Source organism: Mytilus galloprovincialis, chromosome 7 (assembly GCF_965363235.1).
Source record: "Mytilus galloprovincialis chromosome 7, xbMytGall1.hap1.1, whole genome shotgun sequence".
Taxonomy (NCBI): Eukaryota; Metazoa; Mollusca; class Bivalvia; order Mytilida; family Mytilidae; genus Mytilus; species Mytilus galloprovincialis.
The window spans coordinates 34886362-34909422 of record NC_134844.1 but is presented as its reverse complement, the minus strand read 5'-3'; the positions used below and the strand labels follow the sequence as shown (position 1 = coordinate 34909422).

The 23061-nt window shown below is 32.9% G+C and overlaps 1 protein-coding gene across 1 annotated transcript; it reads right to left on the bottom strand.

Moving 5' to 3' along the window:
- Nucleotides 1-888: 888 nt before the first annotated feature.
- On the bottom strand, nt 889-21845 carry LOC143082858 (vitamin D3 receptor-like). Its single transcript, XM_076258815.1, has 7 exons — nt 21772-21845; nt 17064-17729; nt 14909-15053; nt 13783-14015; nt 12269-12497; nt 11587-11811; nt 889-2623 (listed from the first exon to the last, which is right to left on the bottom strand). Exons 2-7 carry the CDS (start codon nt 17709-17711, stop codon nt 2382-2384), a joined length of 1722 nt encoding a protein of 573 aa, XP_076114930.1. The 5' UTR covers nt 17712-17729; nt 21772-21845; the 3' UTR covers nt 889-2381.
- Nucleotides 21846-23061: the final 1216 nt, after the last annotated feature.

Below are 23061 nucleotides of genomic sequence, written 5' to 3'. Positions count from 1 at the left end.
GTTGTTTTTTTTCAAGGTTAAATGGCTTGATACCTTTTTCTAAAAGTTGTATATCTTTATCATGTATACATATAGAATAAAAGCAAAGGTCAAAATATAGAACGTCAAATTAAGCTATGACCTTGGGATCAATTTCAAGGTCATAAACCAAGGACCTCAAATCAAAAGACCATAGGTCTTAATTATATTTAGTTAATGAGTTATATCACCAAACGCGTATTTTTTAATACAAGAGGGGAGAAAACTCCCTTTCACATTCAACGTACGCTTGCAATCAAAATTTACATCTTACGACATGTCGCAACTAACAATTTAGTAAAAATAATTTGTTGATATCTTATACAGTCTTTGGATATAAGTGAAAATAAGCCAAATTCAAATATTAAAATATGACCTTGACCTTTGACCTTGACCTAATTTTCATTTTTTGGGACCAAGGACCTCAAATCAAAAGATCCTAGGTCTCTATCACTTATGGTTTATAAGATAGAAATTCATATCACTTATATCAGATGCATAAGGGGAAATAACTCTCATATGGAGCGGTCATATCGCTTCGGTCAAAATAGGACAAATCATGCGAAGGATATAACGAGCAATTTTGTAAAATAAATTTGTCATAATCTTTTATGGTTGCGAAGGAGATGCGCTAACAAGGAAAACAGTGTTTGGGGAGATAACTCCTACAAAGAAAAGTATTTGTTTACGCAGGGTAAATTTCAAAAGCGCATAAACTGTTCGATATCATATACAAAATATCTAAGCGACATTTTGCGAAACAAATGTTTATCGCAAGAACAAAATTAGGCGGAAGAAAAAAAAAAAAAAAAAAATAATCAGAAGAAAAACAATAGGTCTTTCCACAGAAAAGTGGAAAGACCTAATGATAGTAGAAATCACTCAACATTAATTAAGTTGGTCATAAATAATACATTTCAATTATGATGTCTGAGCAGTTTTTCATTTTACTATTGCAATATATATTTACATGAAATATTCCAACAAAAAAATGTATCTTGTTCTATAAATGAATACTTCTTAAAGATATGAGAAAATATGGAAATATTGTGTTCTAACATATCTCTTTTTGATAATTTTTTTATCCTGGAATCCTTTTAGATACAATAATGCAAAAAAAAAACGTTCTCATGAACAGTTAATTCTCATGAAAATTTAAATACTATTACTTTTGGTATTTAACTACTTGTATCAATTTTAAGATAATTTATCTAAATTTATATGGCAATTTTACCCCTTCTGGACCCACTGTTTATAAATTTCCTACCAACATGTGCTATCAATGATCTCAGTAGATGGTTGCAAAATAGTTAACATTAAAATTAGTACTTGCTCAATCTTCCCAAGTTGGCACTAAGAAGTAATAGCAAAGATGTCCTTGTTGGTAGAATAATGTGTTGAATCTTCATCTCAATTTGTTGGTCTAATACATATGTGTTGAAAGGTTGCTTTTTTAATTAATTCATGTGTACCCAAGATCTTCTTTTATTTTTAAATTCTACATATTCTATTTTTCAAAATATCATACATGTAAGTCAAACAATTAAAAGTGACCTCTTCTTCAAATTTGTGTGTATGAAGAAATTTGTAAATTGTTATAGCTCACAAGTTAAACATGTTAAAACAATTATCACATTGTGAATGTGTACCTTATTTTTTGTATAGCAAACTGTTTAAAACAGGATAAATAGACCAACACAACTGTATTTTTTTATGGGAGTAATTGATACTTCTTCAAAAAAACATGAAGATATAAATATTTCTTAACTTATAAACCAATGGAATGTATTAATGTTCAAGTATGATATATTTTGATATGCTATATCAATTGCATCAAATGTTATTAAAAGGCACATATTGTACATATATAATATGTAAAAAAAAGATTATTTCACCTATAGACAGGTTCATTAAATGCATACAAAAAATATCACAGTTTAAATCTAACATATAATGCGCAATGATGAATTATATGAAAAACAAGTTAAGTATGTATATTTTAATCCAGAATTTCTTTTTCTTTTGAAAAAGTTGGAGGAAGAAAATAACCAGCAGATAAATATGATGACATAATATTTTTCATATAATAGAATTTCAATGAAAGTTTGCATATATGTTAAGACAGTTGCCTCAAGCTCATCATAGGCGACCTATAAATTCATCCCATCTAACATGTCTAATAAGGCTCCTCCTACAAACAAGCTACTCTGGCCCGATCCAAAACATGGAAATAATAAATCTGTACTGGATTTTCCTCTCACATGCAGTAATATTTTCAGAGCACAAAAAATGACCTGATCAGACACACACTATATATCAACAATTTATTTTACCCTTTAAATCAAACACTAACATTAGCAGTATTAACCAGACATCAGCTCTACTAATAACGGGTGGTTCTTCAAAATTGGCCATTCTAGTTTGATTGATTGTGCTCTCTTCTCATTCATTTCTGATAGTACGCGTAGACTAGCCACTCTGTCTAGTACCTTAGAAAGGTATCGTTCCTCTGGTTTATGGTTTACCTCAAATAAATATTTCATACACATCAGCAGTTTCCATTGGATCTTCTCTACAGCATCTCTGTCTTTTAAGGTACATCTATCTATTGTAAGTAAATAAAATAAAATAAAATAAAATAAAATGAATATTCCCTTAAGCTTGGTATCTGTCACCTCTGTCTTTTAATCTTCACAATTTTTACTTTTTCATCTCATGACAACATCAAGAGGTACTTTTTTTTATAAAGACGAAACACCAAATTCTGGTGGTAAATATAATCAAATTGAATTACACTGAATATTTCGGAAATTCAAAAAAAAATATTATTATTTTTTATCATGTACATCATTTCTGTAATCATAAATATAAAGAAAATGTGTAACTATCACTAACATATATATATACTTGAACTATATATAGCTATCATGAATATCCATAGGCAAATATTATTACTAGTTTGAATAAGGCCAACATTAAAAATATCTTTGTTTCCCCTCCCCGACTGAGGTTATCAGGGTATGGGTAGGTAGGTAGGCAAATTATTTTATTTTATTTCTTGATATAATTTTTCTATATTGAATTCAACAGGTAAGATAAGTCAAGAAAAGTGGGGTATTCCCTGTATCAGGGTTGGCAAAAACCCGGGTTTTATGAGTATTTCCCAGCCCAGTGGGAAATACTGGGAAAACCCGGGTTTTACTGGGTTTTAATGGGTAATACTGGGCAATACTGGGTAATATAAAATACTGGCCTGAATTTTAAAGAGGATTCAGTAATCAAACTCAATTGCAATACATTTAAGATATTTATAAACACATTTTGATTTATAAATTAGTTTACTTGTTTGAGAGTGACAAATACAAGTGTATATATACATTTGAAAAAGTACTATTCTTGCAACTATCAGACAAGTAAACATGTAGGCACACATTACACAAATATTAATGGAAAAGGCCTTTATCAATAATTCTCTTCTGAAAGTCTATTAAATCACCCTCTCAATTAGATTGGTCAAACTGTTTACATAAATTCAAAGAATAAATTTTTCAAATGTATATATTTTTAATACATTAAGAATTAAAGAACCTTAGTGAGCACGCTCACATACCCCACGTCCCCACATTGTCATTGGAGAAATTAAATAAGTATAAGAAAAAAAAATTGTATAAGAAAAAATATTGAATAATAATTTCCTGTCAATATACATAGTATGTCCTTATTATCTACAAAATTTCATGAAATTCTGTTGTGTGTTTTCAGAGGAGTTGAGATGACAAACTGTTGCAGAAGTACATTGAAGCAAATAAGTTCAAAGGGGCGTAACTCCTAGAAAAAAAATTGAACCGTAATTTCCTGTCGATATGCACATCTACATAGTATGTCCTTATTATCTACAAAGTTTCAAGAAATTCTGTTGTGTGGTTTGAGAGGAGTTGCGATGACAAACTATTGCAGTAGTACATGAAAGTGAATAAGTTCAAAGGGGCGTAACTCCTAGAAAAAAAATTGAATCACAATTTCCTGTCGATATGCACAACTACATAGTATGTCCTTATTATCTGAAAAGGTTTCAAGAAATTCTGTTGTGTGGTTTGAGAGGAGTTGCGATGACAAACTGTTGCAGTAGTACATTAAAGTAAATAAGTTCAAAGGGGCGTAACTCCTAGAAAAAAAATTGAATCGCAATTTCCCGTCGATATGCACAACTACATAGTATGTCCTTATTATCTGAAAAGGTTTCGTGAAATTCTGTTGTGTGGTTTGAGAGGAGTTGCGATGACAAACTGTTGCAGTAGTACATTAAAGTAAATAAGTTCAAAGGGGCGTAACTCCTAGAAAAAAATTGAATCGCAATTTCCTGTCGATATGCACAACTAAATAGTATGTCCATATTATCTGAAAAGGTTTTGTGAAATTCTGTTGTGTGGTTTGAGAGGAGTTGCGATGACAAGAAACAGGACTGACGGACTGACGGACGGACGGACTGACGGACGGTACGACTGACAGACGGACGGACTGACGGACGGACGGGTCAAAAACATTATACCCTCCGCAACTTCGTTGCGTGGGGTATAATTAACAAGAAAATGTAAGAAAAATTACTTTTGCATAATTTATATGTACATCACTAATTAATAAGTAATTATTCAGATTAGGACATTGATATGTTTATATAACAATATTCAGCCTTTTCATTTCTATGGGCGCATTGCATTTGCGCCAATTTTTGAAAAATCAAATCTTTCATTTGCGCCACAAGGTTATATTTCATATGCGCCAAAAATTAAAACTTCATTTGCGCCATTTTACAGGTAATACAGGTAAGATATAATAAAAAAAAGTTGAATATTCATTGCTCTAAAAGTTTAATTTCTACGGTATTCCCCCTGGATAATTGAGTGAGTTCATACTCATTTCTGATACAAAACTGAGTCTCTAAAAGTAAACCATTATAGGTCAAAGTACAGTCTTCAAAACGAGCAACAAGCTTTAATGGGCTGTGTAATACCATTCAAACGGGAAAACCAACGGTCTTATCTATATAAAAACGAGAAACATTTATGAACCTCACTAACAAACGTCAACCACTGAACATCAGGTTCCTGACTTATGACAGGTGCAAACAATCACAGCGGGTTTAAACGTTATAATATGAACCAATCTCCTATACTTGGAAGAATAGTGTTACATCAAAGCTGGTATATATGTTCCGGACCATATGAGTATTTGGACCATACGCGTATGGTCATGACCATATGGGTACATACTCATATGGTCGGGGTAATTAACAGATACATTTATGCTTACCTCTTTAAGGTCATTTATTCATTAAAAATTAGTTATTTTAAGATTAACAAAATAAAATAAGCAGTTTCACACAGTAAATTTCATCACTAGTCAAAACTATAGTAAACACATTTTTTTTTCATTACCGATATGTTATTACGAGTGAATGGCAAAATGTCGACCTGGGAAGATAACTTCCAAAAATTATTTAATGAACTGTTACACAAGAAGTCAACTGTTTTACTATAACCTGACGTAAAAGTCGACAGGATAAAGAGTCTAATAAATTGCTTACTTTTGAAACTTAATTTAAAATATAATTAGCATTAGCAGTGCAATATTCATAATTTTTTATACTTATATGTGTTTTGTTTTAATAAAAAAAAAAATGAATGACGTCACCGGCAAGGACACTAGTTTATTTTTTAAAGTTGTCTGGTGATATGATGTACTTCAGTCATGTTACGATATTGGAGATCTAGAGCTTTTTCACCGTAGACACATCGGAATGACCCAGGACCCTATAAAAGCTATGATACCGTGTGGACGTAAATGTCTTCCTACGCATCCATGCAAGAATACAATTAGCGATGAAAACTAACTTTGGCATCAATATTTAATGTTATTTGAATTGTAAATAATACAATTGCATGTATAAACAATAATTGTTATTTTATAAAGTTTTCTCATACATATTATTAAAAATATACCTATATGGTCCAAATACTCATATGGTCCGGCCCGTTTATAACCAAACGAGTATATACTCATATGGTCCGACCATATGAGTATATACTCATATGGTCCGACCATACGCATACGGTCGGACCATACACGTATAGGCGGACCATATGAGTATACGCATATGGTCATGACCATACGGGTATGGTCCAAATACTCATATGGTCCGGAACATATATATAAACTAGAGGCTCTAAAGAGCCTGTGTCGCTCACCTTGGTCAACAAAGGACACAGATGGATTCATGACAAAATTGTGTTTTGGTAATGGTGAAGTGTTTTTAGATTTTACTTTACTTAACATTCTTGCTGCTTACAATTATCTCTATCTATAATGAACTTGGCTCAGTAGTTTCAGTGGAAAATGTTTGTGAAAATCTACAAGTTTTATGAAAATTGTTAAAAATTGACTATGAAGGGCAATAACTCCTTAGGGGGTCAATTGACCATTTTGGTCGTGTTGACTTATTTTTAGGTCTTACTTTGCTGAACATTATTGCTGTTTACAGTTTATCTCAATCTATTATAGTATTCAAGGTAATAACCAAAAACAGCAAAATTTCCTTAAAATTACCAATTCAGGGGCAGCAACCTAACAACAGGTTGTCCGATTCATCTGAAAATTCCAAGGCTGATAGATCTTGACCTGATAAACAATTTTACCCCGATCAGATTTGCTCTAAATGCTTTGGTTTTTGAGTTATAAGCCAAAAACTGCATTTTACCCCTATGTTCTATTTTTAGCCATGGTGGCCATCTTTGTTGGTTGGCCGAGTTACCGGACACATTTTTAAAACTAGATACCCCAATGATTATTATGGCCAAGTTTGGTTTAATTTGGCCCAGTAGTTTCAGAGGAGAAGATTTTTCTAAAAGATTATCAAGATTTACGAAAAATTGTTAAAAATTGACTATAAAGGGCAATAACTTCTAAAGGGGTCAACTGACCATTTCGGTCATGCTGACTTATTTGTAAATCTTACTTTGCTGAACATTATTGCTGTTTACAGTTTATCTCTTTCTATAATAATATTCAAGATAATAACCAAAAACAGCAAAATTTCCTTAAAATTATCAATTCAGGGGCAGCAACCCAACAACTGGTTGTCCAATTCATCTGAAAATTTCTGGACAGATAGATCTTGACCTGATTTGCTCTAAATGCTTTGGTTTTTGAGTTATAAGCCAAAAATTGCATTTTACCCCTATATTCTATTTTTAGCCATGGCGGCAATCTTGGTTGGTTGTGCGGGTCACCGGACACATTTTTTAAACTAGATACCCCAATGATGATTGTGGCCAAGTTTGGTTAAATTTGGCCCAGTAGTTTCAGAGGAGAAGATTTTTGTAAAAGTTAAAAACGACGATGGACGACGGACGTAAAGTGATGGGAAAAGCTCACTTGGCCCTTCGGGCCAGGTGAGCTAAAAATAAAGAGACGGAAAAAATAAAGAAAAGACCGGACTATCTATGAACATGAGAAGCGAAATCTTTTATACAACTACCTGCATTTACCTGTAATATTGGCGCAAATGAAAGGTTTTATTTTTGGCGCAAATGAAATATGTTTTGTGGCGCAAATGAAAGATTTTTTTGGCGCAAATGAAATGCCAATTGGCGCAAAAGCAAAGCACTGATTTCTATAAGGGTTAATGACTTGACCCTGTGGGTTGTTTATTTAGCAATATGATTGCATAGACATTTAAATTTATAATTCACTTAAACACGCTATAAAATGCATTTTTTTTAAAGCTTGGATAGTGGAAACAATACATGGAAATTAACAAGGTATTAATAATCCTAAAATATTCAAATTTTGTATTCTGCCTACATAAAAAGAAGTTGAGAAAAGAATGAAATTGAATTTTCAATCTTCTAGAAACATGACTCTCAATGGTTATCTGTATAAACTGTATATATTTAGCTATAATGCTATGAAACTACAACAAGACTTTACTATTTTGTGTTAAAATAAGCTTAAAAAGTCTTATTGCCCAGTATTACCCAGTATTACTTATTTCTGGGAGTATTGCCCAGCCCGGGAAAACCCGGGAATTCCCGCCTGGGTTTTCCTGGGTGGGTAATACTTTGCCAACCCTGCCCTGTATTCAGTGTTCACCCCAGTTTTCTGGTGTTAAAACAGTATACAGGGACCTCCTTTTTCCTATTCATTTTATGGTATGAAATCTACAAAAGCACACATTCCTCATGTGATAACAATGTTTAATGAAAGCAAGTGTTTAATTGGTTAAAAATCAAGCTTATTTCAACTCTAATTTGATGCATAACTCACAACAAAACATTTCCTGTGTTCACCAATTCATACCTTGATCATCAATTATGAGATGACAAAAAGATATGTTAATGACTTGAAAATTAAAATTCAATGAATAAAAATTTTCAATAATTTCATAATTCAGTTATGTTCAGTTACACCTGGATCATGCAGCTTGGTCAATTAATTCCTTAACAAAAGATTTGTATGTTTTTCTAGTTCTAGAAAAAACAAGGCTTCATTTATATGTTTTGTTGTTCCTAGAATACTTTAAGTATTTACAAATTCAACTGATGCAGTTATAACTTAAAAGTGCCCTTTTGTAAATGTCATGCCATAAATTGAAAAATAAAAACACATTTAAACTGGTCTTGTTTACACAAGAAATCAATAAGGTTCCCTGAAAGCAGGGAATTCACATATCCAACATTTTCTGCCTTGTGCCCAACCTGTTCGAAGTTGAAGACAAAGTAGATTGATTTCAAAGCAGGATTCAGACCATTTTTACTCAAAGATTTTATCCTTTAAACAGGAACAGAGGCAAAAGACAAAGCCAATCAAGGTGCACTCAGTGGGTTGAAAGATGCTTCAGATTTTTAATTTTCATAATATCAAATCGTGTGGCAAGGCATTATAACACCGCCAATTCAGGCCCGGCCAGAAAGCACAAACCAGAAAGAAGTACATATTTAACACAAAATAGCTCCTTAGCATGAGTGTAACTTTCGAAATATGTAGAATATTTAGGTATTTTTGGTATCAAATGAAAGCTGAAGGACTGATGATCACTGTAGAACACTTTTGGACTTTCAATTTTGAATATTAAAAAACTGCACCAAATTTTAAAAAGAGGGTACATTTTGTCTGTTTATAAGATCTGAAGTACCTGTTTTGGTACATCCAAAGTTCCGGAAACCAGTTCTTTCTTATATGCCATTAAAGGTATGTTGATTTTTTCAGTACAAGGCACCATAAAGTGTTGCTTTGAAATGCAAAGATCGCAACTTTATTTGAACTTAAAACAAAAGAGGTGTGCCCGCTTGAAACGGAGGAATTAAACATAGAAAGCAATGGACCATGAATTACTAGTAGTGGTGTACTTCCTTATGTTTGTTTTCCTTGATTCCGAATCATTTAGACGCTTCAATGCAAAAATGCCTTGATTTAAAACGCTTGTTGAATACAGCATCGGAAAGGTATGACAAAAAACCAACACACGAAAAAAAAAAATTTGGACAAGAATGGCCAATTAAATTTTTTCGAGTCGCGGCGATTTTACCAGGTCGGTGGTGGGAGGGGAAACAAACAATATTTTATTTTAGGCCTAACAATGGACTTTTTGTGTTGTCCACTTTTTGTTATTTAAAGTTACAAGTCAAGCTATCTGGAATTTAATAATATGGAATAAAAAGGACAACAGTTTGTTATTTTTAATTTCAAAAAATTATTTAACCAGTAACTAAGGGAGCAGATTTTAACAAAATATTACATTGGTTGCACTGAATTTTGAATTACATAGATTTCCCAGTAAAAGGAAAAACAATAATTTGACATGTGAAATAAACATGGTTAAACATGGTTATTGTGAATGTGTAGAAAAAAATATAGTTCCTTATATTTTCTACTTTTATTTCATATAGAAACAAAAATGCACATGCTTTAATGTCTCGCCTTCTATACTAATCATTGATATTATGTTGATAGTCCTAAGTATAAAGCTAAGCTTTATTACAACTGTCACATAAACTTAACATTAACCAAGATAACTAAACAAAGACCAATGAACCTTGAAAAAGAGGTCCAGGTCAGATGAACCATGCCAGGCAGACAGGTACAGCTAACAATGCTTCTATACAACATATATAGTTGACACATTACTTATACATGTAGTTTAAGAAAAATAGACCAAAACACAAAAACTTAACACTGTGCAATGAACCGTGAAAATGAGGTCACGGTTAAATAAAACCTGCTCGACTGACATAAAGATCATAAAATATTTCCATACACCAAATATAGTTGACCTATGGCATATAGCATTAGATAAAAAGACAAAAACTCAAAAACTTAACTTTGACCACTGAACCATGAAAATGAGGTCAAGGTCACATGACATCTGCCCGCTAGACATGTACACTTAACAATCATTCCATACAACAAATATAGTAGACCTATTGCATATGGTATGAGAAAAACAGACCAAAACACAAAAATTTAACTATAACCACTGAACCATGAAAATGAGGTCAAGGTCAGATGACACCTGCCAGTTGGACATGTACACCTTACAGTCCTTCCATACACCGAATATACTAGCCCTATTGCTTATAGTATCTGAGATATGGACTTGACCACCAAAACTTAACCTTGTTCACTGATCCATGAAATGAGGTCGAGGTCAAGTGAAAACTGTCTGACAGACACGAGGACCTTGCAAGGTACGCACATATCAAATATAGTTATCCTATTACTTATAATAAGAGAGAATTCAACATTACAAAAAATTTGAACTTTTTTTTCAAGTGGTCACTGAACCATGAAAATGAGGTCAAGGACATTGGACATGTGACTGACGGAAACTTCGTAACATGAAGCATCTATATACAAAGTATGAAGCATCCAGGTCTTCCACCTTCTAAAATATAAAGCTTTTAAGAAGTGAGCTAACGCCGCCGCCGTAGCCGCCGCCGGATCACTATCCCTATGTCGAGCTTTCTGCAACAAAAGTTGCAGGCTCGACAAAAAACCATTTGCTAATTTTTTTTAAATTAGATTAATCTTCATTTATAAAAACAAGATGATGTGGACTTTTCTCCACCAGAGACCACATGAACAGGATGAAGTAGAATTTACCAACTATAAGTTACTGTATAGCATTCGAAATAAAACTTAATCTGTATTTGGAGGTAATAAGCATTGCAAATATTAAAGTTTCATAACATTTGGTTGAGGCAAACTTAGATAAGAAAAAGAAAACTAAAAATTTTGCAATTTTTCCATTTATAAAGGGGCATAACTCTAGATAAATTAAAGTGATGCTGTAAATTCAACCTTGGCATTCAAACATTTTGTTGAGAGAAACTCAAGTTAGAGAATGAAAACCAATTTTGTGACATATGTACAGAAGGACAAGGGTACATGACAGTGTCTGACACAAATATTTTATTTTCTTTATCATATTTCAAACTTGTAAAGACTTTATTCCATTAGATTTTGAAATGAAAAAATTGAACATAAACACCTAGCTACAACATGCTGACCTACCTGGGGATACCACAAGGAATGACCTCAACACAGCAATATCATCACACGTCAACTTTAAACTTTGTATTTTCCTACTGTGTTCAAAAAGTTCTTCTACAAATTCATGGCCGACAACTTTAGCTAGTTCTGTTTTATGATGACATTGCTTCATCCCTCCTGTGGTTACTTCTAAGTCAGGACAAACAAACCGCTGGTAACCAATAAACCAAAACTCAAATCTGGAAACTGAAAAAAAAATAATACATATAAGATACACTTTAGAGTTTTAAACAACAAAACTAACTTTAATGCAAGGTATAAACTAAAAACAAACACTATCTAAATTAGTTGTTGTTCCTGGAACAAATGTTCACTTTCAGAGGGCGATAGTGTATTTATCCCACCACAATTATATTACATATCATTTGATCTTCTTTAAACACTGTTAATGACCATCCTACCATACTGAGATATTTTGAACTACTTTGAGACTGTTTACAAAATTCACATTCAAACAATGAACACTGCACTAGTACAGATTTTTGTTTAGGGGCAAGCTAAAGCACACCTTCATGTGCAGGATTTTCTCGCGGAGTTGAAGACCCATTGGTGGCATTCACCTGATTTGGACTCTTTAGTCAGGTTGTTGTCTCTTTGAAACATTCCCTATTTCCATTGTCAATTTCATCCACACAAATATTACCTTTAATCAAAGCTGCTTGATCCTCCAAACATAAACTAATGAACCCTGGAATGTTTTTAACAAAGTTAATGTATTTAGAGACTCCATTTTCTAAAGTTGTAGCTATTTCACTCATCAATTCGATTCTGTTATCTATATCAATACCAGTTGTATTGTAGAAGTTCTTAAATTCATCTTCCGGGAGCTTGTGAAGGTCTCCAAATATGTCTGTTTTCGCTTTATGCTGCCTCTGAAATACACCTAAACAGTTCAAAGCAACATCAATGGGTAAAAGTAAAACACAATAGAACAACAACAGTTACATGTAACACTCTAAGTTCAGTGTATAATGGAAGCATTAATTCAAGATTTGTTTTAAGACTAACAAATGGCTTTTTTATAGTGTGTTTTCCTCAAAAGCAAGAAAATGTGGGTGTCTAAGTCATGGCTGGATCAAATAACTTTTATTTGTTGCTTGTTGATTTTTTAGGGACAAAGTTTTGTGGACTTTTTCTTCAAAAAAAGCCAACATCAATTTTTAGGAAGATAAGAAACAGTAGGTATATATCAAATTAGATTTTTAACCGGATTTTTGTGACAAAAATGTCGGTTATTGATTTGGGGATGTACGGCGGGCGGCCGGGCGGGCGGGCGGGCGGCAATCAAATGTTGTCCGTGCAATAACTCATGAACCGTTCAACCAAAGCTTTTAAAATTTTAATATGTTGTTACTGACAACTAAATGAAGGTCAAGTTCAATAATGGCGATTTTGACTTTAACCGTTCAGGAGTTATGGTTCTTGAAAGATTGAAAAATGAAGTTTCCAGTCGTGTCCGTGCATTTACGCATGAACTGTTCTACCAAAGCTTCCCAAATTTTAATATGTTGTTACTGATGACAAAATGGAGGTCAAGTTTAATAATGACGATTTTGACTTTTACCGTTCAGGAGTTATGGTTCTTGAAAGATTGAAAAATGGAGTTTCCAGTCGTGCCCGTGCATTTACGCATGAACTGTTCTACCAAAGCTTCCCAAATTTTAATATGTTGTTACTGATGACAAAATAGAGGTCAACTTCAATAAAGACGATTTTGACTTTTACCGTTCAGGAGTTATGGTTCTTGAAAGATTGAAAAATGGTGTTTCCAGTCGTGTCCGTGCATTTTCTCATGAACCATTCAACCAAAGCTTTTGAAATTTTTATATGTTGTTACTGATGGCAAAATAGAGGTCAAGTTCAATAATGACGATTTTGACTTTTACCGTTCAGGAGTTATGGTTCTTGAAAGATTGTAAAATGGCATTTCCATTCAAGTTGTTGCATTTACTCATGAACCATTCAATCTAAGCTTTTCAAATTTTAATATGTTGATACTGATGACAAAATGGAGGTCAAATTTGATATTGACGATTTTCACTTTCACCATTCATCAGCAATGGTTCTTGTGATATTGCCAGGACACAAATAAATATTAATAAATCCGGTTTGCTGTCGTTGTGACAGCCTCTTGTTATATAATATATTATATCTTACGAGATAATCCTGAGCTAGTTCATAAATGGTATCATCATTGATCCAATATTCAAATTTAGGTCCATACATATCCTTCTGAGCATCGACAAGGATCATTGCCAAATCTTTTGACTCTTCCATATCTTGACATGATATAACAGCAGGAACACAGTCAGGGGAACCAGTCTCAAGTTTCTTAACTTCCCGGATATCCTGAGATCTTTTTTCATGGGTGTAACGACCAGTTTTAATTGCTAAAAAGAAAATAAGAGAACTAATAATTTTATCTTTTAAAGAAATATTACTCTGTTTCTTCAAAAAGGTAGACTTTCAGTATAGATGTGATGTTACTGGGGTCAGGCAAATAAACTATGTGACAGGGTTAAGTATGTTTTGGAGTGCTCAACCAGGGACATGTATTGCCAAATTTCTTGTACTAAAAAGCTAAAACAGAAAAAAAGTAGTTCCCTTTTCAAAACAAGTTTTGTGAGTGTTCATTCAAAAAGGTCCCAACAATCATCAGAAAACATTCCATCTTCATGCAGTTGTTGCCTAACAATACTCTATAGCTACATGTACCAGTCCAGTCTTGATGATATGATAATTCTTACATAAACACAGGACAGGGTATAGACACAAATTTGAGAATAAAAAGAACATCAATATGAAATGTCTTTTACACAATAATATAAATGTATGTTAGGACACAGATCTGAGGATCAGGAAGGGACCCAGATTTTAGATTGTACATACATGTACATTGTTTTTACTAGATTTGACTCTTACACAATGTACATGCCAAAAAATTAAATTCCAGCTGATAAGTGGTAGCATTGCTAATTATCATTTACAGCCGATTGTAATGAGTGTGTAGTTAAAGCTAATTTCTTTTGTTACCTTGATTGCTAGCTGAACTGTGAAGTCATTATTAGGTAAGTTATACTACCCTCCTTTCGAGGTAGTCTAGTCCTACAGACAGATAGATTAGTTATCTGTTGGACTAGTCTACTCTTAAAGGAGGGTAGTTTACCTTATCTAATAAAGACTTCTCGGTTCAGCTAATTACAAGCAAGCTAACCAAAGATATTACCTTTACCTACACACTCATCGCAATTGGTTGTAATATCTGAATATATATGAAACTCACCACTTTTGGACATGCCAACTTTTACACATTTGTCAAATCTACATTTAGGACATATATTTCTTTTCCCTGGTTCTATCACACAACTGTTGTTTGACTCTACACATTTATATTGAGTAACTCTTTTAATGCTTCTACGGAAGAAACCCTGCAACAACAAAAAAACGTAATGTAATTACAGAATTTTCATATTTTGTTATTTCAGTTGCATTTTGACAGTCCTATATAATCAATTTCGATGTTATCGTGTTTTATTTATACTGTAAAAAGATGAACTCAATTAAAATCCACTGATTCCCTTCAACAAGTTTCCTTTCGTATTCTGTGTCTCTCATCCATGTCATCGTCTTTATTCTTAAATTATTTGTTAATATGAAATAGTTGATGTGTTCATTAATTAATGTGTATATTTTTTTTTGTTTTGGAGAAGACATAACTAAGTTGTAAAACTTGTGTCTGATCCATTTGTCATTTTGACAAACATGCAACTTAAGGTAGTACAATACAAAGATTTTTTTAATTCCAATCACTAACCTTTAAAATGCTGTACGTAATTCTCTTATGATTGTATAAAAAATAATAAAAGAGGTATATATAGATAGATAAAAGAATAATCTTTAAAATGAATGCAATATTTTTATTATGCAATCATTATGTAATCAATTATTATGTAATTAGTTGCAAAATCTCGGCCAGTTTACTTGAATGAATTTAGCTCTATCATCTCTTTTTTAACTATGCAGCAAATTTTAACGAAATCTTAATCAATGCATCATGGGTTTCAAAAGGGTGTCTCAAATTGTCCCTATGGTATTCCATTCTCTCATAAATCTCTCATTAGTGTGAACATCCTAACCACATAAAAGAAGGGGTTTTAAGTGAAAATAGATTTTGTTTTAATGATTCATGTATGCAACAGAAACTCATTGAAGATGAGAAACATGTTTTACTCAAATGCCCTTTATATTCACATGCAAGACAAGAGGTTTTTACTAGAGCAGTTTCTTTTAATTTTGGTTTTTTAGACTTAAATAATGATGAAAAATTTATATTTTTATTTACAAATGAAAATTTGTGCTTTTATTCTGCCAAAATCTGCCATGATATTTTAATTCAAAGGAAGAATGTTTTATATCGATAAAAATGTTTTCTATTTTTATCGAGCTGTCCTTTTTTTATGTAAAAGTCTCTCATAACTCTTTTGAGAGTGGCTCTCGAATGTTTTTAAGATTGTTTTGTACTTTTAATTAAATATGTTGTATATATTGTATTCATGTTTGTATTGTACATGTAGAGAGGTGAAACTATAATAAAATATTTGATTTGATTTTGATTTGATTAAAAGAAGATAATTTTTAATTAGGTGTAAAATTTGTTCTATACATTCTATCTGAAATCTGAGACACTCTTTTGTAGATAAAAGCCATAGGAACAACATATAACAAAATCAACTCTCTGGGAATACCTATGCAGAAACTAATTTCAATTGAAAGTGGAAATTTGGGGGGAAATATTTTAGACACAGTTAACATTATAATTGGTTACATAATTGTTGCATAATATATACTAGCATTGCATTAATTTGAAAGAGTAATCTGTTAGCTATCCATAACTACAACTTTTATAAATTTTCAAGCATTATTAAGAAAGTGACAACATTTTAAAACTTGGGAGATGGAGTCAGTTATAAAATCTTTGTATTGTGCTACCTTAAAAAAATTTTTTTTTATAAAAGCATAGCAAAAAATATATGGAAAAATTCCACTGGCAATGTCTGAAATGAACATGATGAATTTCCAGATTTTCCTTACATGTATCATACGTTACAGTGTTTTCCCCAGCGCCTTTCAGTATCATGGTGATGTGATGCATAATCTCAAATGTGATGCTATCTGGAGTGGTTTTTTAATAGATTATGTTATAAATATGATGCTAATTTTCTTTAGAAACCAGATGCTAAATGAAATATCTGAGGAGAACACTGATGTTGCAGTGTATACAATATACAAATGTATTAAAAATTTATATCAGTCTTTGCAACAAGAGCAGTAATTCATTATCAAATCTGGCGATTCCATGTTTTATGAAATAAAATTCATACATTGTGTAGCACTTGCTTTTAAATCCTTATAAAATACAGTATACATGGTATATATACCTTGCAGGCTTCACATGTATTCACACCATAATGGAAACCTGAAGCTTTCTCTCCACATATTCTACAGGGAGGTAAGCAATGTGATGTTTTTGATGAGGAAGATGTGGAATTCTGTCTGGAATAATTGGTACTTATATGATTAGAATTTACAGGACTTGAACCATATGATAAAGTATCATCATTGTCTGTGTCTCGAGAAATATAAGATAACTGGGTTTCCTGACTGATACTGGTCGGAGAATAGTCTGAACACAGCTGATTTGAACTGTTAATGTTTTGAACAGGCAGTGTTACAACGTTTTGTGATTTTTCTAAAATGTTAGATTGATGATTGATATGAAGATGTTCTTCTACGACACCTAGACAGGTAGGCAAATTATATGAGGATTGTGCTTGAGATTCAGCAAATGGCTGAATGTTATCCATCCCAGAGGTACCCTCAGAAATATTTTTGACATGTTCCTTCTCAATCTTTTTATCTGCTTCTTCCTCATGCCGTAAATCGAAGACTGTCCTTTTAGTGACAATATTTGGAACATCCTTCTGAGGACTGGATATTATTTCTGTATACTCTGCTACTGCTTCAGGGATGTCACATCCAACTTGCTGTAATAATTCCATTTCCTCTTCCTCTAATGTCTTCATCATTTAAAATTATACCTTTGCCTAAAATGAAATTTATATTATGTTACCGATGATAAATGAGAGTTTAATGTAGATATAAATTATAAATTTTATATCTACATTAAACTCTCATTTTGCATCGGTAATACAAGTAATATTTAGCAAAATAATATCTTATAATTCTATACTTCCCAGTAGATAAGTGTGCACTTTTAAAACTAGAGGCTCTAAAGAGCCTGTGTCGCTCACATTGGTCTATGTGAATATCAAACAATGGACACAGATGGATTCATGACAATATTGTGTTTTGGTGATGGTGATGTGTTTGTAGATCTTACTTTACTAAACATTCTTGCTGCTTACAATTATCTCTATCTATAACAGTACTTTCTGTGGAAAATGTTATTGAAAATCTTCAAATTTTAAGAAAATTGTTAAAAATTGACTATGAAGGGCAATAACTCCTTAGGGGGTCAATTGACTATTTTGGTCATACTGACTTATTTTTAGTTCTTACTTTGCTGTACATTATTGCTGTTTACAGTTTATCTCTATCTATAATAATATTCAAGATAACAACCAAAAACTGCAAAATTTCCTTAAAATTACCAATTCAGGGGCAGCAACCCCATAACGGGTGGTCCGATTCATCTGAAAATTTCAGGGCAGATAGATCTTGACCTAATAAACAATTTTACCACATGGCAGATTGCTCTAAATGCTTTGGTTTTTGAGTTATAAGCCAAAAATTGCATTTTACCCCTATGTTCTATTTTTAGCCATGGCGGCCATCTTGGTTCGTTGGCCGGGTCACCGGACACATTTTTTAAACTATATACCCCAATGATGATTATGGCCAAGTTTGGTTAAATTTGGCCCAGTAGTTTCAGAGGAGAAGATTTTTCTAAAAGATTACTAAGATTTACGAAAAATGGTTAAAAATTGACTATAAAGGGCAATAACTCCTAAAGTGGTCATCTGACCATTTTGGTAATGTTAACTTATTTGTAGATCTTACTTTGCTGAACATTATTGCTGTTTACAGTTTATCTCTATCTATAATAATATTCAAGATAATAACCAAAAACAGCAAAATTTCGTTAAAATTACCATTTCAGGGGCAGCAACCCAACAACGGAATGTCTGATTCATCTGAAAATTTCAGGGCAGATAGATCTTGACCTAATGAACAATTTCCCCCCCCCCCCCCCCCATGTCAGATTTGCTCTAAATGCTTTGGTTTTTGAGTTATAAGCCAAAAACTGCATTTTACCCCTATGTTCTATTTTTAGCCATGGCGGCCATCTTGGTTCGTTGGCCGGGTCACCGGACACATTTTTTAAACTAGATACCCCAATGATGATTATGGCCAAGTTTGGTTAAATTTGGCCCAGTATTTTCAGAGGAGAAGATTTTCTAAAAGATTACTAAGATTTACGAAAAATGGTTAAAAATTGACTATAAAGGGCAATAACTCCTAAAGTGGTCATCTGACCATTTTGGTCATGTTGACTTATTTGTAGATCTTACTTTGCTGAACATTATTGCTGTTTACAGTTTATCTCTATCTATAATAATATTCAAGATAATAACCAAAAACAGCAAAATTTCCTTAAAATTACCATTTCAGGGGCAGCAACCCAACAACGGAATGTCTGATTCATCTGAAAATTTCAGGGCAGATAGATCTTGACCTGATGAACAATTTTACTGTGTGTCAGATTTGCTCTAAATGCTTTGGTTTTTGAGTTATAAGCCAAAAATTGCATTTTACCCCTATGTTCTATTTTTAGCCATGGCGGCCATCTTGGTTGGTTGGGCGGGGCACCGGACACATTTTTTAAATTAGATACCCCAATGATGATTATGACCAAGTTTGGTTAAATTTGACCCAGTAGTTTCAGAGGAGAAGATTTTTCTAAAAGATTACTAAGATTTACGAAAAATGGTTAAAAATTGACTATAAAGGGCAATAACTCCTAAAGTGGTCAACTGACCATTTTGATCATGTTGACTTATTTGTAGATCTTACTTTGCTGAACATTATTGCTGTTTACAGTTTATCTCTATCTATAATAATATTCAAGATAATAACCAAAAACAGCAAAATTTCCTTAAAATTACCATTTCAGGGGCAGCAACCCAACAACGAAATGTCCGATTCAACTGAAAATTTCAGGGCAGATAGATCTCGACCTGTTGAACAATATTACCCCATGTCAGATTTGCTCTAAATGCTTTGGTTTTTGAGTTATAAGCCAAAAACTGCATTTTACCCCTATGTTCTATTTTTAGCCATGGCGGCCATCTTGGTTGGTTGGCCGGGTCACCGGACACATTTTTTAAACTAGATACCCCAATGATGATTGTGGCCAAGTTTGGTTAAATTTGGCCCAGTAGTTTCAGAGGAGAAGATTTTTGTAAAAGTTAACGCAGGACGACGACGACGACGACGACGACGGACGCCGGACGCCAAGTGATGAGAAAAGCTCACTTGGCCCTTTGGGCCAGGTGAGCTAAAAAGATATGTACAAAGGACATGAGGGATTCTGACCTCAATCAGAGGGTTGAAGAACACATGTACTGTAACAGTTTGAATATGTTTAATACATTGATGTGCATAATTTAAATCAAAACGTATCTTCATCACAAAACTTCAAAGCCAATTAAAGAACATAGTTGCAGTGCCCCACCCCCTCTCCCCTGTTGCACACATTTTATCTTACCAGGGAACAAAAATCTACAAGGGAAATAATCTCAAAAAAGCATTTCGTTTTGTTCTTCAAAACTTTTAGAAAAATGTGATAAATTTCCATTATAATTATTATTTCCAAGGGGCATTACTCATTAACAATATTTGATCAGTACATTGTACTTAATTTTTAAGTGTCCAAACCTTGGACATTGTTGGATAGAGCAATGTCTCATTGGTACTCATAGTCATACCACATCTTCTTATATCTGGCATTTATTATACACATAATCAGAGCGCTACAATATTATAAAATTCTGGCAAGAACTGAACACATGAGAGTGCTAACAAAGAAATTTTCAATATAATTAATGTTTCCAAGGGTCATAACTCTATTTTAAATAATTGATCAGCATGATAATAGTCGAGTTTGTCATGCACTGAATTAACTTAAAGGTTCATCATAACAAACGGACAAATATGGCTGTATTTACATGCCAAAAACTACTCTGAGTACATGTAGACTTACCTGTGAAGTAGGAAAAGTTTTAATGCCTAGCATCCACTAGATATATAAAAGTTAAATGCATTTTGTGTTTCAGAAAGATAAAATCTCTTTTGGATTTTGATGGGCATTTTTTTTCCTTCATGCATAAGGTGTGAAAATTAACTAAGTTGTGGTACAACTTTGAGATGCTCCCTCAGGTAAAAAACCTTTTGCTTGTCCTTAATTGAAATGAACAATAGGTATCTTCACAACTACAGGTGAGTTAAAGAGTTTATCTGAGTCAGTGAGTGGACAGTATCAAAGTAATTCAGGTGTTTGTTTATTTTTACACCTTCTGCAGAAAGAAAAAAAAATGCCCATCAAAAATCAAGAAAGATTTTATCTTTCTTAAACACAAAGTGCATTTAACTTTTATATATCTAGTGGATGCTAGGCCTTAAAACTTTCCAAACAGCACAGGTAAGTCTGTACACAGAGTAGTTTTTAATAGGTGAAAATACGGCAATATCTGTCCATTTGTTATGATGAACCTTAAATTATGACATCCACCATGTCCACAGAAGGATTTACATTTATGTGGAAAAGTAGGGGATGTAAAATGTAAATCCAGCTGTGGATGTCATATCAAAAACAGGTAATTTAATCCCATTTGGAAGAATGATCCAACTTTGACAGTTTTAGACTGTGTTAGTTTGTAAACGCTTAGTAAAAACACGATCGTTCTGATTTTCAACCTTTGCCTCTGGTTCTGACAGGCATGACAGGGGATAAACGTGTTACTGACAGTTATCATAAATAACATGATTTAAAAGAGTTGAATCATGGACATTTAAATATGCTGTTTCTATCACTACTAAATAAACATTTCTTATAAAAAAACAAACCCCCAAAAACTTCTCCAACCATGAATGCAAGGGAGTTAAGTAAGTAAATAAGAAACTGGTATCCGGGTTTGAACTGGATCACGTAAGAAATAACCAAAAACCAAATACAAATACACAACTATTACTCGAGGGAAGAAAACAAATACTATCATGCTGTTTATTTGTTGATTTAAACACGAATAGTATTTGATCCTTATTTGCAAACGACTAAACAAGAAAATAATAATACATCATTTTTTCACTTAAATTATCATTTTTTTTTAAATCTGGGCACGCTCGCCCTAATACCTCTTTGCCTTGGGACAGCTGTGGGACCGTTCGCCGTAAAACCTGTTCGCCCCGAGTTCGTTCGCCCTTATTTTTTATTTTATTATGTTGTATTGTGTGTATATATTTGAATATGTTAAAGTCTGTCTACAAATTCGCCGAATGTTTGTTTAGGTTGTATTATGTTGGATTCCTGCTACCAGGAAATAAGTTTCTGTGACTGATTCCAGGACTCACAAGGTATTATTAAAGACAATGATAAGAATAAGTTATCTATATCATCTATGTATCTATCAATTTTGATACATTTTTACAATAGAAAAACATTCATTAACAGTTATAACAAGATCAATCACGAATGCATATCAGCACTAATCCGCTTGAAAACTTGAACTACTATTAATAAAACAAAATACCAAATAACACATTCACACACCTTAACATATATACGTTTTATACACCATGATTTACCAAATATCTTGACCTTAGTAATAACATTACAATTTTAAAGAGTAAGCTAAAACATAAAATGAAAAAGAAATGAAGTTGTTCATGTAAAAAGCCACGTTGTTCAAAGTTCAAAGTCTTTCTCTTTACTGCAGTGGCTGAACGTTGTCCAGTGGGTTGCAGTCGCTTGGCTTGTACAGTTTGGCACAAACCTTCAGGAGTGGGTTGTTGTAATAATACTGATCCTGTATTGGTCCCAGGCGGACTGAAATTTCTGCTCCAGAATGGTATGTACTTTTCTAGGTCGTCGACACGGACACTGTAGTCGACGACTTCGGCTTCTGTCATTAGATCTGGAACTATCACATAAAAGGGAATAACTGCATGTTTGGTTGCTGTGTTGCTCCTGTTGTGCCATCATGAAAAATTAAAGAAAATTGATAATATGAAATAATATATATAAATGCGCAAAAGTAAAAGATATACAGTATACTATTTATATATACATCCTTTATGAATTGAAATTAAAATAGAAATAAAGTTGCATTGTTAAATATATCCTAATAAATGGTAATT